A 19690-nucleotide genomic window follows, 5' to 3' on the forward strand; every position below is an offset into this window, starting at 1 on the left:
GCAACTTAAAACCAAATAAAAGCAACATAACCTCCTTTCTCTGCTTTGCGGGCAGCCATACATCACAGGTGGAAATTCTGCCAAAATTCTTGTTTAAATATAGGAGCTGTGCTTCTTTGTATTGCTGGTGGTCCCCATGAGGACCTGCTCTCCTTGCATGGGGATATTGTTTAGAATGAAGCCTGGGCTGGCTACTTTGCCATTAAAATTCTGTGCCAGCCCAGTGCTGACAATATTGAGGCTTTGCTAAATGTGTGTACATGTAAGTTCATTAAATGGGTGCTGACTGTTGTTACACGAGTACAGCAGTTGAGTGCTTTCTGTATTAACCTTATCACCTGATGGGCAAAAGAAAAGGTTTAACTAAAGCTTAGGACTAATTGAATGGTATTTCAGTATTTTCTTATGTAAAACTGGTTCTGGTCTATTGTTTTTATTTATTTGCAATAACTGTGCTCATTCAAGTTTGTAATGACACTGCCATGGGTGAATAGAATTTGCTTTAAGTATTATTCTCCCTTTTCCTATCTCCTGCCTCCTCTAAACTGTGTCTCTCAGGAGAAAATCTGCAACAGAGCCTGGTAAAAAGACAACTCTCTAAGTACACAGTCATTTTGGGGAGATACGTTCTCAAGCTGTGTTTTTAAAATTACTTCTAGCAGTTCCTGTTTATTTTCTCTGCCTGCCTTGGGTATTTCCTGTCAGGCTGAGCACTGAGCGTGGAGCTGGAGGAGATAGGAGAGGAAAAGCCTCTCGAAGAAAGGTGAGAGGTGTCTTATCATCAAGACACTGCACAAACCGGAGCACTTTCTTTGCTCGGTTGCCACTAGAGTATGCTCTCGTGCTACAAGTTCCAAGGATTTTTTAGAAATAAATCACTCTGTGTAGCACGAGGCCGTCTTTCAAAGGCTTTCCACTTGCCCCAGTGGTTTGGGTTTTTTCTGAAGTAAGACTTTTTTTTTTTTTTTTTTAGTTGCTGTTGAGCACACACTCAAAGCTTTGAGAAAGCCAAGGGGATCGCTCTGTGGTGAGGTGAATCTAACTTGGGTTTGGATAACTCCCAGTTTCCAGAGCGTGGGTGAAAACAGCCAAAAAATATCTTACCTGTCCATAAAAAACAACAAAAAAAGGAGGTTTTTGTGTCCTTCCTGTCTCGGTCGAACCCCTGGGTCATGGCTGATGAAGAAAGGGGAGGCAAATCTCACAAATTAATAGATTTCTGCTTACAGAAGAAACATGTAAATTCCCCTTTTCAACATAAAGTGTGCCTGTAATCCCAGCCTTTGAAATGGTGGTAGTTATTCAGTAAGATAAAGGCTGCTGTGAGCCTGCCCTACCACATTACAGCAAAGTACTTTGTCACTGGCACCCTAAAAGTTCCAGCTTCTGCATGACAAAGATATAAAACAACTTGCAGGACAATTAAAGAACAGTTTGTCCTCACCCTATTATTACCAGCCATTCTTCCACGTTTCGATATTTGCCCGTAAATTGCTACCTCCCCCATCAATATAATTGTAATCAGCCACGGCTCACATTTGTCTTTGGATGCCTTTTCCAAGGGAAACACAAAGAAGGAAAAATACGGCAAAGAAAAAAGCCATGCTCCGGATAAAGAGCCTCGCCACCAGCCTGCTTTCACACACAGGCTGCGCACTTTGCTGCTAAAATTACATTTTAGGAGCCCCAACGGGAGCAGGAACAATGATCCCGCTCATTTCCATAGTGACAATGGCTGGCGGAGCATTGGAACGTGTCTTTTTCCTCTCCCCGATGGTGCTCAGCCAACAAGGGCAGAAACCTGCCAAGGAGTTGGGTCCCTGGAAGCTCTCGGTCACCATGGAGCCGGGAGGTTCCCTTTGGGATGGGAGGCAGCTGCTGGGCCCAGGTGGTGCTCACGCTCCAACACCAGCTCCTCCAAGGGACTTCTGGTGGGTGAAAACTTCAGCTTTTCTGTACGGCCCGGCCGAGTGCCCAGAGCTTCCCTAAATTCATAAAGTCGTAGATGGCTTGGGTGGGAAGGGACGCCAAAACCCAAGGGCAGGGACACCTTCCACTGTCCCAGGTTGTTCCAAGGCCTGTCCAACCCAGCCTGGAACACTTCCAGGGAACCAGGACAGCCACAGCTTCTCTGGGCACCCTGTGCCAGGGCCTGCCCACCCTCACAGGCAAGGATTTTTTCCCAATATCCCATCTAAACCTACTCTCTTCTAGTCTGAAGCCATTCCCTCGTGTCCTGTCACTCCATGCTCTTGGGAAAAGTCCCTCTGTGCTCCCTTGGAGCCCCTTCAGGCACGGGAAGGCCACAGTGAGGTGACCCCAAAGCCTCCTCTGAGCACCCCAGCTCTCCCAGCCTTTCCCCACAGCAGAGGGGCTCCATCCCTCAAACCATCTTGGTGGCCTCCTAAGGACTCGCTCCAGCAGCTCGATGTCCCAGCTGTGCTGGGGACCCCAGAATTCCCTTAATGCCTCCCTTAGTTTCATCTTCCAGGGGTTTTGTGCCGCTGTTTCAGCGGAGCCCTTCGGCAGCAGCTTCTCCAGCCCCCAGAACACGACGCACGTTCCCTCAGTTGTGTCAGCCCTTAATCCTGCTCTTTTTTCCTTAATAAATGCAAACCTAATTTTCTAACGTCTCCACTTAGATCTAATCCATAAGGCTGTTTATTATCCTCGTTACCCTCTCCTATACCTTTTTCATTTGTATTCAAAAGCCTCTCTTTAATCTGTCTCAATTCTGCAGGTATGGCCTCGCCGCTCTTTCGTACAATCCCATAATGATTTCCACGGATGTGTTTTAGTCCTCTATCGATAGGTCTCGGGATGCTATTTGCCTTCCTTAACTGCTTCCCGCAGCGGGAATCGCCGCTTTTAATAATCCGTGCGCTGACACCTTCAATCTTTTCCTTCACCAGCATCTTGTGCCACCCCATCCTGGAGTTAAATCTTTATTATTTGTGTATGGGCACACTGGGGCTGTGGTGGAGGGGCTGCAGCCTGCACCCAGCACTGTCCGAGCATGGCTTTGATGTATCTGAGAGCGGCCAGAAGGAGCTGATCCTTAAAAAACCTCGTCCTGAAGGGATGATCCAGGAGCAAGGCAAAGGCAGGACGCGCACCGGTCCCCTCCTCCCCCCGCCTCTCCGCGGTGGTTTCGGCCCGTCCCTCCCGCGCGCGTTGGTCCCGCCCGGTCGCCCGGCCTTAAGCTCATCCTATAGGGGCTGGTATTTCATTGTCACTCCATATGGTTGCTGTTATCCTACAGGGATTGTTATCCTACAGGGATTGGTGCCACCCCATGGGGTTGCTGGTCCCATTAGGTCCCCGTAGCCGGGGGGTGGTACTTCACTGTCACCTGTCACCTTTAGGATGAGCATCCTTATATGCTCATCCCAAAGGCACGGGTGCATCGCTGTCACCCCATGGGGTTGCTGGTCCCATTAGGTCCCCGTAGCCACTGGTGCAGTGCAGCCACTTTTGGGGCGCTCACCCCATTGGGGCTGGTGCCTTTAAAGCTCCCCAGAGGGGCAGTGGCCCCACAGGGGGGTGCAGCAGGGACACCCTGCCCTGGGGTGTGCACCCCTCGGGGCTGGGGCAGTGACCCAGAGGGGTCAGCACAGCAAGGTCCCCCCGGGGCTGGTGCCCTCGGGCCACCCCATGATGGTTCGCCTGTGTTTGAGCCTTTCAGAGAAGGATTTAGCCGGGGGACAGCTGGTGGCTTTAGGGGACAGATGTGCCATCCTGCCAGCTGTGCTGTCACTGCTTGGACTGTCACTGTCCTGGGAAATCTTTGGATCTGCCTGTCTGCAAGTGCAGCTTCCTGGCAGTGCCAGACTGTCTGAATTTTGGTGTTTGGCACTGCTGATCCCACAGGGGGACTGAGTTCTCCTGTTTGGTCCTTCCCTGGTTTTACTGATTTAACCTGTTCTTGCTTTAAAAATACTTTGATTTTGTGTGTGTGGTTTGGAGATGGAATGGATGTGTGGCTTGGTTTTTCTTGGGAATATGTTGATAATTTTTATTTAATGGAACAAGTGTCCAGGATACTTTCTTTGTGTCATCCCAGAACAGTTCAGTGGCTCTGCTTAATGCTGTGCCTCTTGGTCATCAGTGATTTCAAATCCAAGCTGTGCATGAAATTCCTTCTAAATAAATGGCATTTTAATGGATTCATGTATTTTACAGGCTCAGGATGTGTGGAGAGAGAGAGAGTCACTGGCCAGGCTGGCCATGTGCATCCTGATGGCTTTTGCTTCTGCTCCCAAGTTACTGAAAGGGCTGGGTTTGCTCCTTCTGGGTCTATTAATTAATATGTCATGATTGATATATTTACAGTTGCTACCATTTTGGCTTTTATTATAATTTTTGCCTATTTTTTTGTCTGTGGAAAGCACCCTGTGCTCTGAGCTTTTCATGCTGCATGAAGCCTCAGGAGCCTGGTTCTTAATTGTGCTTGAGCCTGGATTCTCCCTGTGGGATGCAAATAAGAATGAGCAGCCTTTGCAGAGAGGGATGCAGGTTCTCCTGATGGTGGCATGGATGGATTCTGGGATTTGATTTTTTGTTTGATGTGAATTATCCCAGTAGACAGAGCAAGCAGCCAAACAGCCCATGGGTTCACCCCACTTTCCACAGGTTATTGTGGTGTTAGAGCAAATTCCTCAGGACAGAATCCTCTGACCAGCCCTGTGACCTTGCTCCTTGTCTCTCCTTATTTCTTTATTTTTTGAATTATCTTCGAAATTTGCTGCCTGCCTTCCATGTGTTCACTGGGACTGAGCAGACACAGCCTCATCCCTGCTGTCCCCTTGTGCCTGTCCCAGCCAGCATCGTGTCCCATCACAGTGTCAGGACTTTTTTGGGCATTATTTCCCCTGGTTTCTCATGGCTTGAGCATGGAATACCTCAGCTGGAGTCTCTGGAATGTCTGTGCATGGCCCTGCTCGAGGGGTTTGATTTGCCTGTGCCTGAAACTTGTGCCACCAAAAGCACTGAGGCCACTTGTGTGAGTGAAGAGCTGCTTAAGGATTTGCTGTATCTGCTTCCAGGCAGGGAGCCTAGTATTTTATTATTTTATTTTATTTTATTTTATTTTATTTTATTTTATTTTATTTTTTAAGCTGTCTGTATTTTTAATTGTTCCCAAAGTTTGCAGTAATCCAAAAATGTCCAAGACAGGTGGTATTTCCACAGGCAGTTTGCTCGTGTTACTTAGTGTTAGAATAAAGAAATGAATGAGAGAATAATAGGGGGAGATGGAATTATAATTCAGAAATTATAATTCTGAATGTCCACAGATGTTAAAACAGCTTAAAAAGGGATCAGATAAAAAAGAAACCAACCAAATGTTCTCTGTGACGTTTCAAACATCAGCTCCCAAACTTGCTGGGAATAAATCAGAGTTCAGGCAGCATTGGGCCTGTTGCCTGAACACCTTTATGGGGCAGTCAGAAACTCCCTGTTTACATCAGGAATCACAGAACATTCTGAATTAAAAGGGACCCACAAGGATCGAGTCCAGCTCAGTCACAGAATATTCTGAATTAAAAGGGACCCAAAAGGATCCAGTCCAGCTCCTGGCCCTGTGGAGATGGAGGGAATAAACATTTCATTTTGAGCCAGTGCCTGAAAATGCTACAGGTCATTCTGTCTTACAAGACACTGAAACCAAGTTTGAAGGTGCTGTAGTTGTTCCTCTGTGATTTTTGTTATTTAATATCAGTGCTCCTCACTCCTCCAGCCCAGGGAGGCTGTAAGGGATGCTCAGGTGTGTGGGTGGGAGATGGAGAATTAACCTTATCCAGAGTAGTGGCTGTTATGTTCTTATTTTGATTTTCCCACTGGAATTCAACAGGCCTGCAGCCTGTGAGCTTATCTTTTGCAGGTCTTTTTGGTTTTATTTTTCCCTTAATTCTTACAAGGCAAAGTTGTGCTGTTGTCTTTCAAAGCCTGGCAATGGATTCCACCAGTGGTTTATTTAAATTATTTTTGCAGCTTCCTGATTGATTTGTGGCTGTGTTTCTTTGAGGTTATTCTTGCCTTTGATATAAATGTCACAGCAATGTGAATGAAGTTAAATTTTTGCTTTTTTAGATGCACATATTGCTGCATCCCAGGAGGATTTTAGTGGAGGAAAATCCCCGGAGTGTGGTGGGTGATGGGCATCACCAGCTGCTGCACACTGGGGAACCCCACAGTGCCAAATTTAGGGTTTGCTTTATTGTCACCATCCTTTGCTGTGTACAGGAGGATTTATCCCTTCCCAGCCTCACCGTGCCCTGGAAATGTTGGAGCTGCTGAACTCTGAAGGGCTCAGAATTGGGATGGATGTTTTCCCCTTGCATCCACTTTTTGGGGGCTGTTTTGCAGTGCAGGGTGAAATTTTCCTAAAATAGGAATAGCCAGTGTTTGCAAGGGCAGGAGGTCCGTGTCTGAGAGGTTTTGGTGCAGGAAGTGGCAGGTTTGGCCCCAGCCAACAGCTCTAATTCTGCGGAAGTTGTCACCAGCAGTAATGGGTTGACTTGAATCTTCATTTTAAAATGCAGCATTTACTGCATTTTGCTTTAAATCCTGGTTGTCAGGATTTAAAGGTGCCATTTGTACAATCCCCCCTGCCCCCCTTTGCATGGTGTGGTGAGGATGTGACTGTACAGAAATTTAAAATATTGTTAATTTAGCATTTAAAGCCACCAGCGCCCTTCGTTTGTCCCTTTCCTATCTAACAATGCTGCCATGACCTTGGTGCTTGCAAAATTAACAGGACAGTAAAATTGGATTATGAAATTTGAGGGAAAGAAGGAAAACCAGCTGTAATTTTTAATTTTGTTTCTCCCTGAACGTGTTGTTCTTATTGAATATATTCAATGTATGCTGTTCAGGAGAGTTTGCTGCAAAATGCTCCAGTGTCAAGTGCTCTAAAAATGCCAGCTGTTCTGCTAATGTGGGTCTTTTTGTGGCAGTTATTTGTCCTGGCATAAAATACAAACAAAATGCAAAATCTCAATGTTGTTTCTATTGGGAGCTGGGTGCAGAATCCACTGACAGGTAAAATAATTACTTGTGAAGCAGAATTGCTTTAGCATCAAGAGAGAGCAACCTTGCCAGTTAAATGGATGCAGATTTGCACGATCAGTGATTATATTTCTTTTTAAAAACTGTGAAGCTCTGGTTTTGTGTTGGTTTCTATAATTATTTTTTTTTGACAAACAACTGGGTTGTTGAACAGACAATGCAGCTTAAGCGTTGCAAACTGCAGTGCTTGAAAGTTATTGAGTCAGATGGTTTTAAATTAAAAATACACACACAGAAACATCTGCATTTTGAGTGTCTCAGGCCATTCTTTGCCCGAGCCTACCTATATTTTCACTTATCTGTTCATAAAAGTCTCGCGAAAAACATACAAAAGATATTTTGTGCAATGACATCAGAGGGAGAAAATATTCTTAGAAAATTTCATGCTGTTAAATCTCCACAGATTTACAGTTTTATCCAGTCAAATTAATGCAAAACCCCAATGCAAGCATTTGGATTTTGAAAACTTTGGAGGAGTGTCATTTCCTAATAGTAATTATTGGTTTTACATTATTTTTTCACAGGGGAGCTGATCACAGCCGCATATGAGCTTGGAGTAAGTATTAGTTTTATTGTTTAATCAATGCTCTCATTAACAGTTTTAGGAATTAAGGAAGTTTAATTAAGCATGGAGTAAAGTAGATTAATTTATTTTCAAACCACAGTTTTTACTAACTTATAAGTACAGCACGCGACAATTTACTTCAAGTTTTAAATCCAATTAAACTAAATTATAAAGCAAAGGCTTTACTGTATATACAGTAGCTGGCTTATTATCAACCCAAATTTTGTATAAGCTGGGGAGAATAAAATAAATCGGGTTAACAATTTTAATAAGTTTTATTATTTAATAAACTTTATTATGGTGCATGATCCCTTTAGGCAAGACCTTAGGACTGTCAGCGCGGTGGTAATCCGATAGCAGTGTGGTCTTTCAACTTGCTAACCAATAAAATAGTTGAGAAGCTGCTTTTTTTTTAAAAAAAGAAAAAAAAAAAAAAAACAACAGCCTTTTGAATGACCCTAATATACTGTGAACCCAAACAAGGAGCCCTTTAAGGCACGTTAATGAAACGTGGCACCTCCTTTTCCTCGCTGCCGTATTATTATGGGCGAGGCGTGGAGACAGATCCACTGAGGAAAAAATCTTGGTGGGGTCGGGATGGGTACCGGGGTTTGGGGTGGGTATAGGGATTTGGGATGGGCACTGGGGGTTGGGGTGGGTGTGGGGATTTGGGATGGGTATGGGGATTTGGGATGGGTACCGAGGGTTGGGGTGGGCACCGAGGGTGGCTCGGGGAGTGGAGCCGCTCGGGGCTGCCCTGCTGTCATTCCCAGCCTCTCCCCCTTTCCAACCCCGTGTCCCTGTGTCCGTAGGTCGCCCACCCTCCTGGCTACCCCCTGTTCACGCTGCTGGCCAAAGTGGCCACGGGGCTGCCCGGCGGCTCCCCCGCCTTCCGAGTCAATCTCCTCTGCGGCTTGCTGGGAGCAGCTGCTGCCTCTTTGCTTTTTTGCACGGTTTTCAGGTAAAGTCCTCGGGGGTGCTTTTTCCTTGGCTTCGTGGTGCTTCCCTGGCGGCTCGGGACATTCCCAAAGGCTCCCTCTGCTCCCTGCTGGCCTTCGGACCGACGTTTCCCACCCCCCCTTCCCTAATTAGTTCCTCTGATTAACCTAACAGCAACTTAATCTGAATTTGACCTTCTTTCCCGCACAAAAGCCTCCCCCTCTTTTATTTTTTTTCCCCCCGTTTTCTTTTCTGTTAAATAATAATAATAGCAATAATAAAAAGTGCGCCCTTTCCCTTGCCCAGCCGTGACAGGTTGTTCAGGCTCATTATCACAAATCACCGCTCGGTTTAACTAACCAGAACTAATGAAGTTTGTCGTTCTCGAAAGATGCAGATGGTCTGTTTAAATTAACAGGATGAGCTTCACCTATCGGGAAACCGTGAACTTGGTTTAATTGCAGCTCCCGGCGGAGGTGGGTGGGCAGTTGCCTGCCCGTGGTACCCAAGGAGCAGGGAGAGCATCCCTGCTTTTCCCTGGAGCAGCTCCGGGCTGGGGGGGATGTCCGGAACCTCCTCTCTGCACCTCTAACCTTGGGAGGACAGGGAACAATCGGGATGCTCACGTGGTTGCGGGGTTTTTGTTAACCCTGCTCGTCTTTGATGTGCAAGTTCTGGCTGCTCTTAACCTCAGCCTGACCCATATTTGAGAGGATTATGGCAACCCGTATAAACAATTTCTGATGTTCTTTTGCAGGGAAAATAGGGCACGTTTTGAGGCTGCGAATGGTATCGGGGCGCTTCGGGATGAGACGGGGCGCTTCCCGACCGGGATTATTTTGACAAAAACACTTTTCTCCCACCCGTTTCCAGAGCCACCCCTGAGGGAAACATTCCCAGCAACCTAGAAATAAAAGCAGGAATAAATGGGGAGGTGGTGGGGGGCAGATTCTGCACAGGCTGAGAGCCCTGAGCTCGCTTCAACTTTGTTCCACAGGGTCCGTCTTTCTCTGCTGAAGAGGAGTTGCTTTTTTGCACATCACCTCGCACGTAGCATCAGCTCCAAAGCACACCTACTGGAATTGCTTGAGTAGTTCCTAAATATTTCTGTAGGCATTTAAAGTGATTGCTTTCACTGGTGGCTAATACATGTAATTAAGTCGGCGTTATTTAATTTAATATCCTGTATTTCACAGCCTATTTGGGAAGCTGGAAGTAGCGCTGCCCTCCCGTGCACAGCGCTCGGTGCAGCATCAGAGCACAGCTCCATTCTGTGAAAAACTCCTGCAAGCAGTTGCTAAAGATTTTCTATATTTGGTTCTGATTTCTTTTTTAGTGGTGGTTATTCCCATTATTGCAGTTATTTGGAAGATCTTTCGCAGTTTTTAGTTTGTGTGTGACAGTTCCTTGGGTGCCCGCTTTGTGCTTTGGAAATGGTGCAATCGTTCCTTTAGAGAAATAAGGATACAGGAGAGAAATGACAGGCTAAATTTGAGAATTATTTTGGGAATTACTTCAGCACTTCTGAAGGTTTAGGTGTTTTGTTGGTGTTTAATTGGATTTGGAAGACGGTGCTTCTGTCAAATTTAGAATTTGCATGAAGGAACGGAAAACGTGGAAGCAAGAGATGATAAAAACTATTAAGACTTACAGAAATTATTTCATAGATACTGACAGGATCAATTATTCAGCCTAACAGTAATTGCTTTTTTTTTTTTTTTTAAACAATTGTAAGGTTGGTTTTATTTCCAAATTACAATGTTACATTTTTCATTTCAAGCACCTTAAAATTGATTTATTTTTTGGGATATCCATTTGGCTAAAAAAAAAGAGAAAAATTATTGCTTTTTTATTTATTTATTTTAAAAGAAAAATATTAGAAAGTGTTCAGTTTCACTGTCTGCTTGAAGCTGTAGCTGTCTGAGGGTAGTGTGGTGTGTTTTAAACCGGGCTAGTCCGTCCTCACAAAGGGACTAAACAGGTCTATCAAATCCCCCCTTATTTTTGTGTTTAAATAAAATTATCTGATGGGGTGACCCCTACGAGGTACCAGTGGCAAAATCGGCACCTGCTCCTCTTGCCGCGTGAAACGCGGATGTTAATATGAAAATATGTAGATGTTAGGAGTACAAATAATTGATGAAGTACACATCCTTCGGGAGCAACACGGTTCAAGTGGCAAATCTGCCTGCTCAAACAATAGCCACCCTCCAGCGGGGAGGAAGCCATCTCTATGGAAATGGGGCTGACGCTGCCCTATTGATCGAGTGAAGAAGACATTATACAATGTCAGTTGGGTTGTTACGATTTCATTTGTCGTCTGACCTGAACTTAACCTCTAAAACCTTTCTTTTCTCCCCGCCAGCCGGGCAGCGTTGCTGTTTACCCTCACACCCCGTGCCTCCCTCCCTCCCTCCCTCCCTCCCTCCCAACATCCCCATACAGCAAATCTCTCCCTTTAAAACAATTTTTTTTTTTAAATTAATTTCCCCATCGATTCTTTTTGTTTGAGTCATTTCCCGGAGTTTATTCCTCGGCAGGTCGGGATGATTTTATTGCTTCAGGAGAAGAGTCGTGGTTCCCTCTGTGGTGTTTGGGATGTTGTGGCACGTGTGGGATTAGGGTGGAATTTATTCCTTGAGCAGATTTCTCCTTTGCCAGGTGATGGCTGGCGGGATGCTCCGCGCTGGGGTCGAGAGGAAGCGGCCGCCGCATCACGTCTGTTCGTTAATTTTATTGTGTTGTGATATATGATATTACTCCTCTAATTACATTATTTTTTTAAGCCTGGATTGTTCTTCTCAAAGTGAAATTATGTCGCAGCACATTGATGCAGAAAGGCTTTTTGTCAGTAATCCAGACTATCGCTGAACGAGCCGTTTCTCCTTTGAGTTACTTCTCAAGTATGGATTTCCCCCCCTCCCCACAGTCTTAATAAATTGCTTGTAATTATCGTAAAATGCCATTTACAAAGAGTTTTCTCGGACTGCTTGTAACTGAGGCAAATAATTCATCTTTGCTTTGAAGGAGGGGGAGATGCTTTATGTTTTCAGGACTCAGCGAGTGCGGCCGTAGGATTGTTTCTTTAAACAACTATTTATTTGTTTTACTGTGGGAGGCAAAGCATAGCAAGTTTACAAAGTAAACCAATTATCTTCTTATAATATGATTGCCAAAGTGTCATTTTCTGCACAGGGGATGCATTCTTTGCGTTCTCTGCTGCAAAGAGAAATAGGAAGCTTTCCCCTGCTCTAAGTGCATTTTTTTTTCAGTCTGTACCTTTCGTAGTTTGGCTGTTTTGGGGTTTCTGAATACACCAAGCTGTTTTATTGCAGAAGCAGTAGCAGAGTAGATGGTGTCATTGCCCAAGTATTTATAGGAAGTTTTTGCCAGCTTCATTTTGGCTGATTTGGACACAGGGTTTTGAAAAGGGAGAAGATGTTGCATTAAATTAAGCAATTCACATCTCTTTGGTTTGCTGATCTGGGTATCATATTAACTTTGGTACTAATACATTATAGAAACATATATATTTTTATATATATATGTGTGTGTATTCCCTGTCCACTAAACCTTCCAGACAATGAATTGTGTTTATAAAACCCAGAGCCAGCTCTTCTCCTACCGCCAGCAAAAAGGAGAGTTAGGCATGTTGGATAATGAAATAATCAAAATAATTCCATCATTTTGAAATCATAGGGATGTTTTGAAAGTGCCACTTGACCCTCTTGATGGCACTGAGTTTTCTGGCTCCCAGGGTGTGTGTCCTGGAGCTCTTGTGGGAAGGTCCCTAAGGAGGACCAGGAGGATCAGTGACCTTCATGGCCATCCCAGAGGGACCCCATGGCTGATGCTCCCTTAAAACTGCCCAGTGCTGGGAAAAGTTGTCTTCTGCCCCTGGTGAGTGAGGAAGTGCTCCATGTCCCTGGGTACATGGGTTTGCCAGAGCAGGATTCATCCCTGAGAAGAGTTTGACCCCTTTTTTTGTGGACATGACTTGGGGAAGATGGAGGGATGAGAGAGGAGTCAGTGCCTGCTCAACCAGAGTGGGAAATTAAGAAATTGGGCTTTGGGGAAGGAGGAATCTCCTTAGAGGGCATGTTTGGATTTTTCCAGGTTCCAGATTATCGTAGATTATCTCTGTTGTAGCACAGCAGGAACATCTTGGGTGTTTGGGAAGCAGCTGTGCTTAGTGGGAAGTAGTTACAAAGTTTTAGGAGGGAGAGAAGAAAGGAATGTACTCAGGTACTAATTTGCTTTTAGAAAATCTGCTGTGACCCCTGGCTAATTGATCACATATCTATTTTTATTTTTTTTCCCACTTGTTCCCAGAATAAACCGGCGCTGAGTTCAGTCTGTTTGAAGACGCTGCCAAATCTGTTCATTTGCATTTGGCTCTAAAGTAGGCACACGAGGCTGCAGCAACTCTGCTTCATTTTGAAAAGGGTTGGGGGGGTGGGGGGAGAAAAAGCAGGGCAAAAAACCTCTTTTTTTAAAAAAAAGACTGAAGAGTCTTTTCTGACAGCTAGTCAGAGTTAGAATTAGTTCAAGGAAATGTTAATAATGCACTGCCTGGCTTAATCCCTTTGATATCACCAGGTATCCTCCTGTTCATGGGTTAATTGCTTTAAAAGCGGAGGCAATATTCTGAGCGGTGGGCCGCTTCACCTTTTCACAGCTGTTACCATTGAGTGACAACTAAATCCCATGTGTAAGATGAGGAAGAGCTCAATCTCCAATTGGGAGAAAATTTATGTAAACCGCAATCCCTTCAGAATGTGCGGAAGTCACAGACTTTCTTGATTTACTCTGCTTTTCCCAGAAAGCTCCATTGTTCCCTTCCCTAAGTCCCATCAACCCTTTGTAGCAGAATATCACAGCGGCGGCAGATAGCTTGAAATATATAAATGCTATCATAGCTCTGATTAATAGCGGCGCTTATGAGTCAAGTCTGATAACGGAGCAGCTCTCCACTCAATTTCAGATACCGCTAATGGAATCTGTCTCCTGCAATTGTAATGTGAGAAGGGCTAATTTGCCATGGAGCTTGGAGCTGTCACCAGCCGGGGATTGGGGGGTCAGATGGGAGCTGCCAGGTTTTTGCCCTGCAGCTTGTATCTCTCGCTTTGAATAGCGCAGCCCCCTGCCTGCCAGGGAGCTGATAGGCCGCCGGGGGGTTTATGCCACTCGTACAATAGCGAAGGGCTGCATGGGCTGACTTGGTAATTGTGAAGCCAGCTCATTTTTATTTTATTTTATATTTTATTCTATTCACCCCCCCCCAACTCCTTCCTTTCCGCCCCCACCTCTTCACTCTTTTTTTTTTTCTTTCTTTTTTTTAAATTTTTTTTCTGCGGCTGCATAATTTCTAATAAGGGGTTTTAACAAATGTCAGATTAGGAAAAGTTTCTGCAATTACCCAAAAAAAAAGCCAACTTATAAAACATTTAAATAGCTCAAGTCGGCTCCTACTGCGGGTTGGGGTTTTTTGGCTGCTGGAAGCAGGCGCTGGTTATTACAGGAGTCTGGGATAAAGGTGTATCTATTTTCCAAGGATTGTGAATCACATAATGGGTTGAACTAATACACCCTTTGCACTTGCAAAGACACCAGGAGAGAATTTCTCATTTGTAATGGCTGGAAGCACAGTTGGTACAACTCAAATGTGAGTATGGGGTGATATTCCTTAAAGCAGCGCAGCTCTGTCTGCATTTTATGGATCTGTCATGAGCTGTTCCACTCGTTGAGCTGCTCTGGAATAGCTTGGCATGGAAGTGTTGAATTTAAATACCAAACTTCCTTGGCAAGGGGCTACTGCAGGCTCCAATGGTGATGGACATCCTGGAGCATGCGAGGTGTGAGATTGGGATGTCTCATTCCTCGCTCCCCTGACAAGTTGTCATGGGGGGCTCTTCCCATCCCTGGTGTCCAGACCCAGTGTAGACCCACAGAAGCCCTTGCTGTCATCCCAGAGCAGTTTGATCCTCCCAGCAAGAGGCTCCAAGGTGACTCTGCCCCAGGACACAAGGGATGAGGTGTAAGATGGCTCTTGCACATGCTGGTGACCTTCACAGGTCCACATTTCCAAAGGGATGGGCAGAGACAATATCCTTCAGAGGTGGTGTCCCAAGTGGACACCTCCAGTCCAGGAGGATGTGTGTGAGAGGGTGCAAGGACCAGCTCCCCTGTGCCAAAATCCTCACTGGCTCAGCACTCCTTAACCACCCTGGACCATCCCCTCTCCAAACTGTGGCTTTTCAATGAAATAACTACAAGAAAGAAGAGTCAGGAAGTAGTGGCAGTGCCTGGCTGGGTGTGAGGCATCCCGTGCATGTGGTGGGAGGTGAGGGTGCTGTCTGCTCACCCCCATCCCACAAATCACAGTCTTTGGGAATGCTGGGGCTGTGGGATGCTGAAGTCCTGTTTCACACCAAGGACAGCAGCTGGTTGTGACCAGACTGCTTTGGTTTTATTTTATGGTGGCTCTGCCTCTTTGCTCAGTCTCTTTTCCCTTCACTCCTTGTGTCCATGGGGCTCAACCAGGAGAGATGAGCCAAGCCCTGCTCTCCTTCCTCCTCCTCCTGCTGCGGGCAGGGCTTAAGTGGCTATTGAGCTCCAGGTCCTTGAGGAAGAATAAAATCTGGTTTGCTATTCCCTGTAGTACCTGAGCTGGCTCTTCAGCGCTGAGAGCAAGAGAAACCGCCTTTTGTCATGGAGTGTTTGTGGCTGAGAGGCAGGCAAACCCAGAGGGATTGGGGTTTTGGGGGATAATTATTGTTACTTAAGCCCTAAACTCCTGTTTGGATTTTAATTTTTAAATAATTCTTCTATTTCAGTGCTGATGCTCATGCACTCTTAAAATTTATCAGTGGGAAGCTTGGTTGTTGAGTCTTCCACATTCCCTTCTGTTTAGCCTCATCAAAAAAATAGTTGTTTTCTTTTAAATTGATTGATTAACACGCAAAACTTCTTAAATTCAAATTGTTAACTCTTTAGTGCACTGCCTTGAAATAAAAATACATTGAAGGAATGTATCTTTGCTGCTGCAAAGAGACAGAAGTTGCTGGTGATGTACCTGGAGTCTGGAAGTGAACAGGGAGCCACTGACATCAGGGTCATCATCTGCAGCTGCAGGGACAGACAGAAATTATTTTTTTTAAATCCATTATTTAGTTAATTAGTGGAGATTTTTAAAAATCAGGAGTTTTTCTTATTCTGCTGCCTTAAAAAAAAAAAAAAAAAAGAAAAGATGCAAAGCTAAGATCTCCTGCCTGTAAAGTTTTGGAGGGAAAAGAAGGCAGAAATAATCAGCTTATTTCACTACGTGCAGATAGGTGTTGCCAGTGTTAAATACATCAGCTTCAAATATAAACCATTCCAATTATCTTACTTTTCTTAATGAATCCAGTGCACTGAAGATTGCATTTAACAGAAACATTTTAATTAAATTCCAGTTCCCATTCATGTGTGGCTTTATGCCGATCATTTAATACGTTTTCGGGAATTATTAAATAGAGAATGTCTACTGTTTATTTTATAAATAAAAAGTAAAAATGCTGGTGGAGTTTTTTGTTAAAGGCATATGACTTGTAACCTTGGCTAAAGGAAAATTTTACTAAACTTAAAAGAAAGGTTAAATTTTAAATTGCAGTTTTGCATGTTTTAGTGATTGCCAGCAAACGAGAAGCTAAAAACTATACCTGAAAAAAAAAAAACAAAACCCGGGTTAATATATTTAATTTCAGTTTTCCCAAATGTTCCTGCAAACTCTTAATAAAAACTTGTAGCTAAAATAGTCCTGATTAAGGCAAATTCCTACTGGCTGCATCCTTGGAGCTGAGGCCCAGCAGCACATTCTTTCACTTGCATGCTTGAAAAGGAAAACAAAATAATAATTTTTTTTTTTTTTTAGTCTTTTCCTTTTATGTTTAGGGATGCCTTGGGAAAATATTTCTCAGGAAGGACTGTGTGACCTCCCCTTTGCTGACTCTTTCTGTCCTTTCTGAGTGTGTTTTTAGATGATGGCCATGAAGACTTTTCCCCAATTTTGCCATGACTTCGATTCTTTTCTTCTTCCATGAGCTGGCTCCTGTGTGCTGGAGCTGTCCTTTCTCATACTGGGCCCCAAGACTGGGGAAACAAGCTGGATTTGGGGGATCTACCCTCCCTGCTCCCCAAAATATTGGGATAAAGCTCTCCTGAGATGTTGCTTTTCCATGAGGCCAGTCGAGGATTCAGTGCTGGGTGTCTTTGCCATGTTTTGTAGCACTTCAACTCTCTTTGAAAAATGTGTTTAAAGACAGAAGCACAAGTAGAAGTTGAGTGAGGATAATTCTCTGCTGCTCTCTGCTCTGCAGCCCTGATGTGCTGTCAAAAGGAAAAAGACAGTGTTAAGCAACTGGAAGGTATTTTCAGAAAAAACCCCAATGTTTTTTTCCTTCTCCCAACTATGGAGACACATGTGGGAAGCCTCCAGCCAGTGCAGATTGCAGAGTGTGGGGCTCCAGGCAGGGTGGCTGAGCCCAAAGGCTCTGTGCTTCCTTCTTGTCCAGCAGGGCTTCACTGCAGGAAATATTTGTACTGTCAGTGCCAGGCCTGGTGTTGATTTTGGTGAGACAAGTGACCACGTGCCATGAAAAACTTCTTAACTTCCACACAAATGGCCTCTTCATCCTGTTCCCTCTATCTCCACATTGGTCACTGGGTTGCTGAGCTCTTGCTGGGCTTATGGGAGGTCTCCTTGAGCTCTTGAATTAACCTTCTTCCACAAAATACTCTATCTTAACCACAAGAATTCTCTCTGTGCCTCTAATTAAGGCAGCCATTACCTTCTGGCTCCCTAATGTCCTGCTTCCTTGTGTAACATGTCACCAACATCTCCAGCTGTAGATTGCACTGTGCTCCTTTGCAATTTTTTTTGGTGCTTTTTAGAGAATCACAGAATCCCAGGATGGTTTGGGTTGGAAAGGATCTTAAAGCTCATCCCATTCCAACCCCCTGCCATGGGTAGGGACACCTTTCACTAGACCAGGCTGCTCCAATCCCCATCCAGCCTGGCATGGAACACTTCCAGGGATGGGGGAAAAAAGATTCTTGGCTTTGGGCTTCTTGACCTCAGTTTCAAAGCTCTGCCCCATCCCTTTGCTTTTTCCATTTTTCCCATCTCCGTTTTGCTCTCATTTTTGTGCCTTTTCTGGAGAGTTCTTTCATCTCACTCTGCCTTGCATCACTGAACACCCATCAGTGTCTCTTCCACCTTGAGGTTGGTCTTTGGTCCAAAGTGGTGTAGGGGGCTGAGCTGTCCATGCCTGAGGTTTTTCATCACCTCCTTGGACAGGGTGTGCATTTGAGGTCATCTTGGCTCTGAGGCAGGAGAAATGTGGCACACTGTACTCTGTGCTGGAGAGTTCCAAGAGGCTGCAGAGGCAGAGGAGCATGGAGACCCTCATGTTGATCAAAATGAGCTGTAGAACCACATTACCCCAGCTGCAGGGCAGGATTGATTTAATTTATCCCAAAATCACACTGACAGTCGCCTGGGATTAATTTCTACTTGTCCTGCTGGTGCTGCTTTGCACTGTGGATTGTTGCATTTCTTCTGCCAGGTGCTCTTCATCCTCCTCTGGAGATACCTGCTCTGATTTCTTCCACTTCTGAGAGTTTCCCTCTGAATCAGCAAACTCACAAACCCATAATTTCCATTGCTGATAGCAGAACCTGCAGAAAAACCCTTGGTCTCCAGCTTGCACTTCCCAAAGCTATTTTCTTGATGTTCTTCAAGGATGCAACACGTTCCCATTTGGTTTTTTAACATCTGTTGTACTTTAAAGGAGCTTAGTGGGCCCCTGGATCCCTGGAAGTGTCCAAGGCCTGGTTGGATGGGGCTTGGAGCAACCTGGTCTAGAAGAAGGTGTCCCTGCACATGGCTTAGGTTGGAACAGGATGATCTTTAAGTTCCCTTCCAACCTAAGCCATTTTATGATTGTTTTTATGATCTGGACAGACAGGTCTGTGGTGTCCAGCTTGCGCTTCCCAAAGCTGTTTTCTTGATGTTTTTCAAGAATGCAACATGTTCCCGTTTGGTTTTTTGACATCTGTGGTACTTAGAGGAGCTTAGTGCTCCGAGCATGAAATGGGCTGTCACAGAGGGGGCTCAGCAGCCTGGCTTTCCCATGAGTTTCCTAGGAAAGTTGTTCAGCCTGGAGAAGATTCCAGGGAGACCTTAGAGACTCTTCCAAAACCTAAAAGAGCTCCAAGAAAGATGAGGAGAAATTTGGACAAAAGCCTGGAGTGACAGGACAAGGGGGAATGGCTTCCCACTGCCAGAGGACAGGGTTAGGTGGGAAATTGGAATGAATTCTTCCCTGTGCAAGCACAGGGTGCCCAGAGAAGGTGTGGCTGCCCCTGGATCCCTGGAAGTGTTCCAGGCCAGCTTGGACAGGGCTTGGAGCAACCTGGGCTAGTGGAAGGTGTCCCTGCCCATGGATTAGGTTGGAACAGGATGATCTTTAAGTTCCCTGCCCACCTGAGCCATTCTATGATTGTTTTTATGATTCTGTGGGCAGACAGGTCTGTGGGCTGTGCTTAGTTTGGGCTCCTGATCCCACTCTGCTTGGTGAGCAGAGGTGTCCTGTGTCCCTAATAGCTGGGATAAGCCTTTAAGCTTTGGGTTGAGTGGCTTTTGCTTAAGCCTTGTTTCATAAAACTCAACTCACAAGTTTGAGACTTTTTGTCAAGAGGATGGGATTTCTTTCATCTCATTTGAACTCTCATGATATGTTTGAGTCTTTCCTGGGAAAGACAAGAATTGGTGAATGATGGGGACATTTGCCTAAAGTGCTGCTTTTCTGAAGATTTTTGGAAAAGGTGTTTCTCCTTTTTTTTTTACCTTATTTCCCTGCAAGAATTTCAAAGGGATTTATGGAGTTATTTCTTTATAACTAAAAGTTTGAACTGTTTAAATGGTTTAGTCAAAACAGGAATATTATGAAGTGGATTTGTGTATTGGGTTTTTAATTATACATGGTCCTGCTACTCTTTCCTGGTATTTTTCTTCAGGTTTTTTTTTCCAGTTCTGTTGATTTTTTGAGACTTCTTCCCACAGTCTTGCTGTTGAAT

The 19690-nt window shown here is 44.9% G+C and overlaps 1 protein-coding gene across 1 annotated transcript in view; it reads left to right on the plus strand.

Annotated features, from left to right (window-relative positions):
* TMEM260 (transmembrane protein 260) overlaps window positions 1–19690 on the plus strand; it is a 57377-nt gene that overhangs the window by 21877 nt on the left and 15810 nt on the right. Inside the window, exons 3-4 of the mRNA XM_041476918.1 lie at window positions 7593–7624; window positions 8446–8594. Of these exons, the coding sequence (XP_041332852.1) occupies window positions 7593–7624; window positions 8446–8594 (181 nt within the window). The remainder of the gene's footprint in view (window positions 1–7592; window positions 7625–8445; window positions 8595–19690) is intronic.

This window comes from Pyrgilauda ruficollis, unplaced genomic scaffold (assembly GCF_017590135.1).
Source record: "Pyrgilauda ruficollis isolate IOZ18807 unplaced genomic scaffold, ASM1759013v1 scaffold110, whole genome shotgun sequence".
Lineage (NCBI taxonomy): Eukaryota > Metazoa > Chordata > Aves > Passeriformes > Passeridae > Pyrgilauda > Pyrgilauda ruficollis.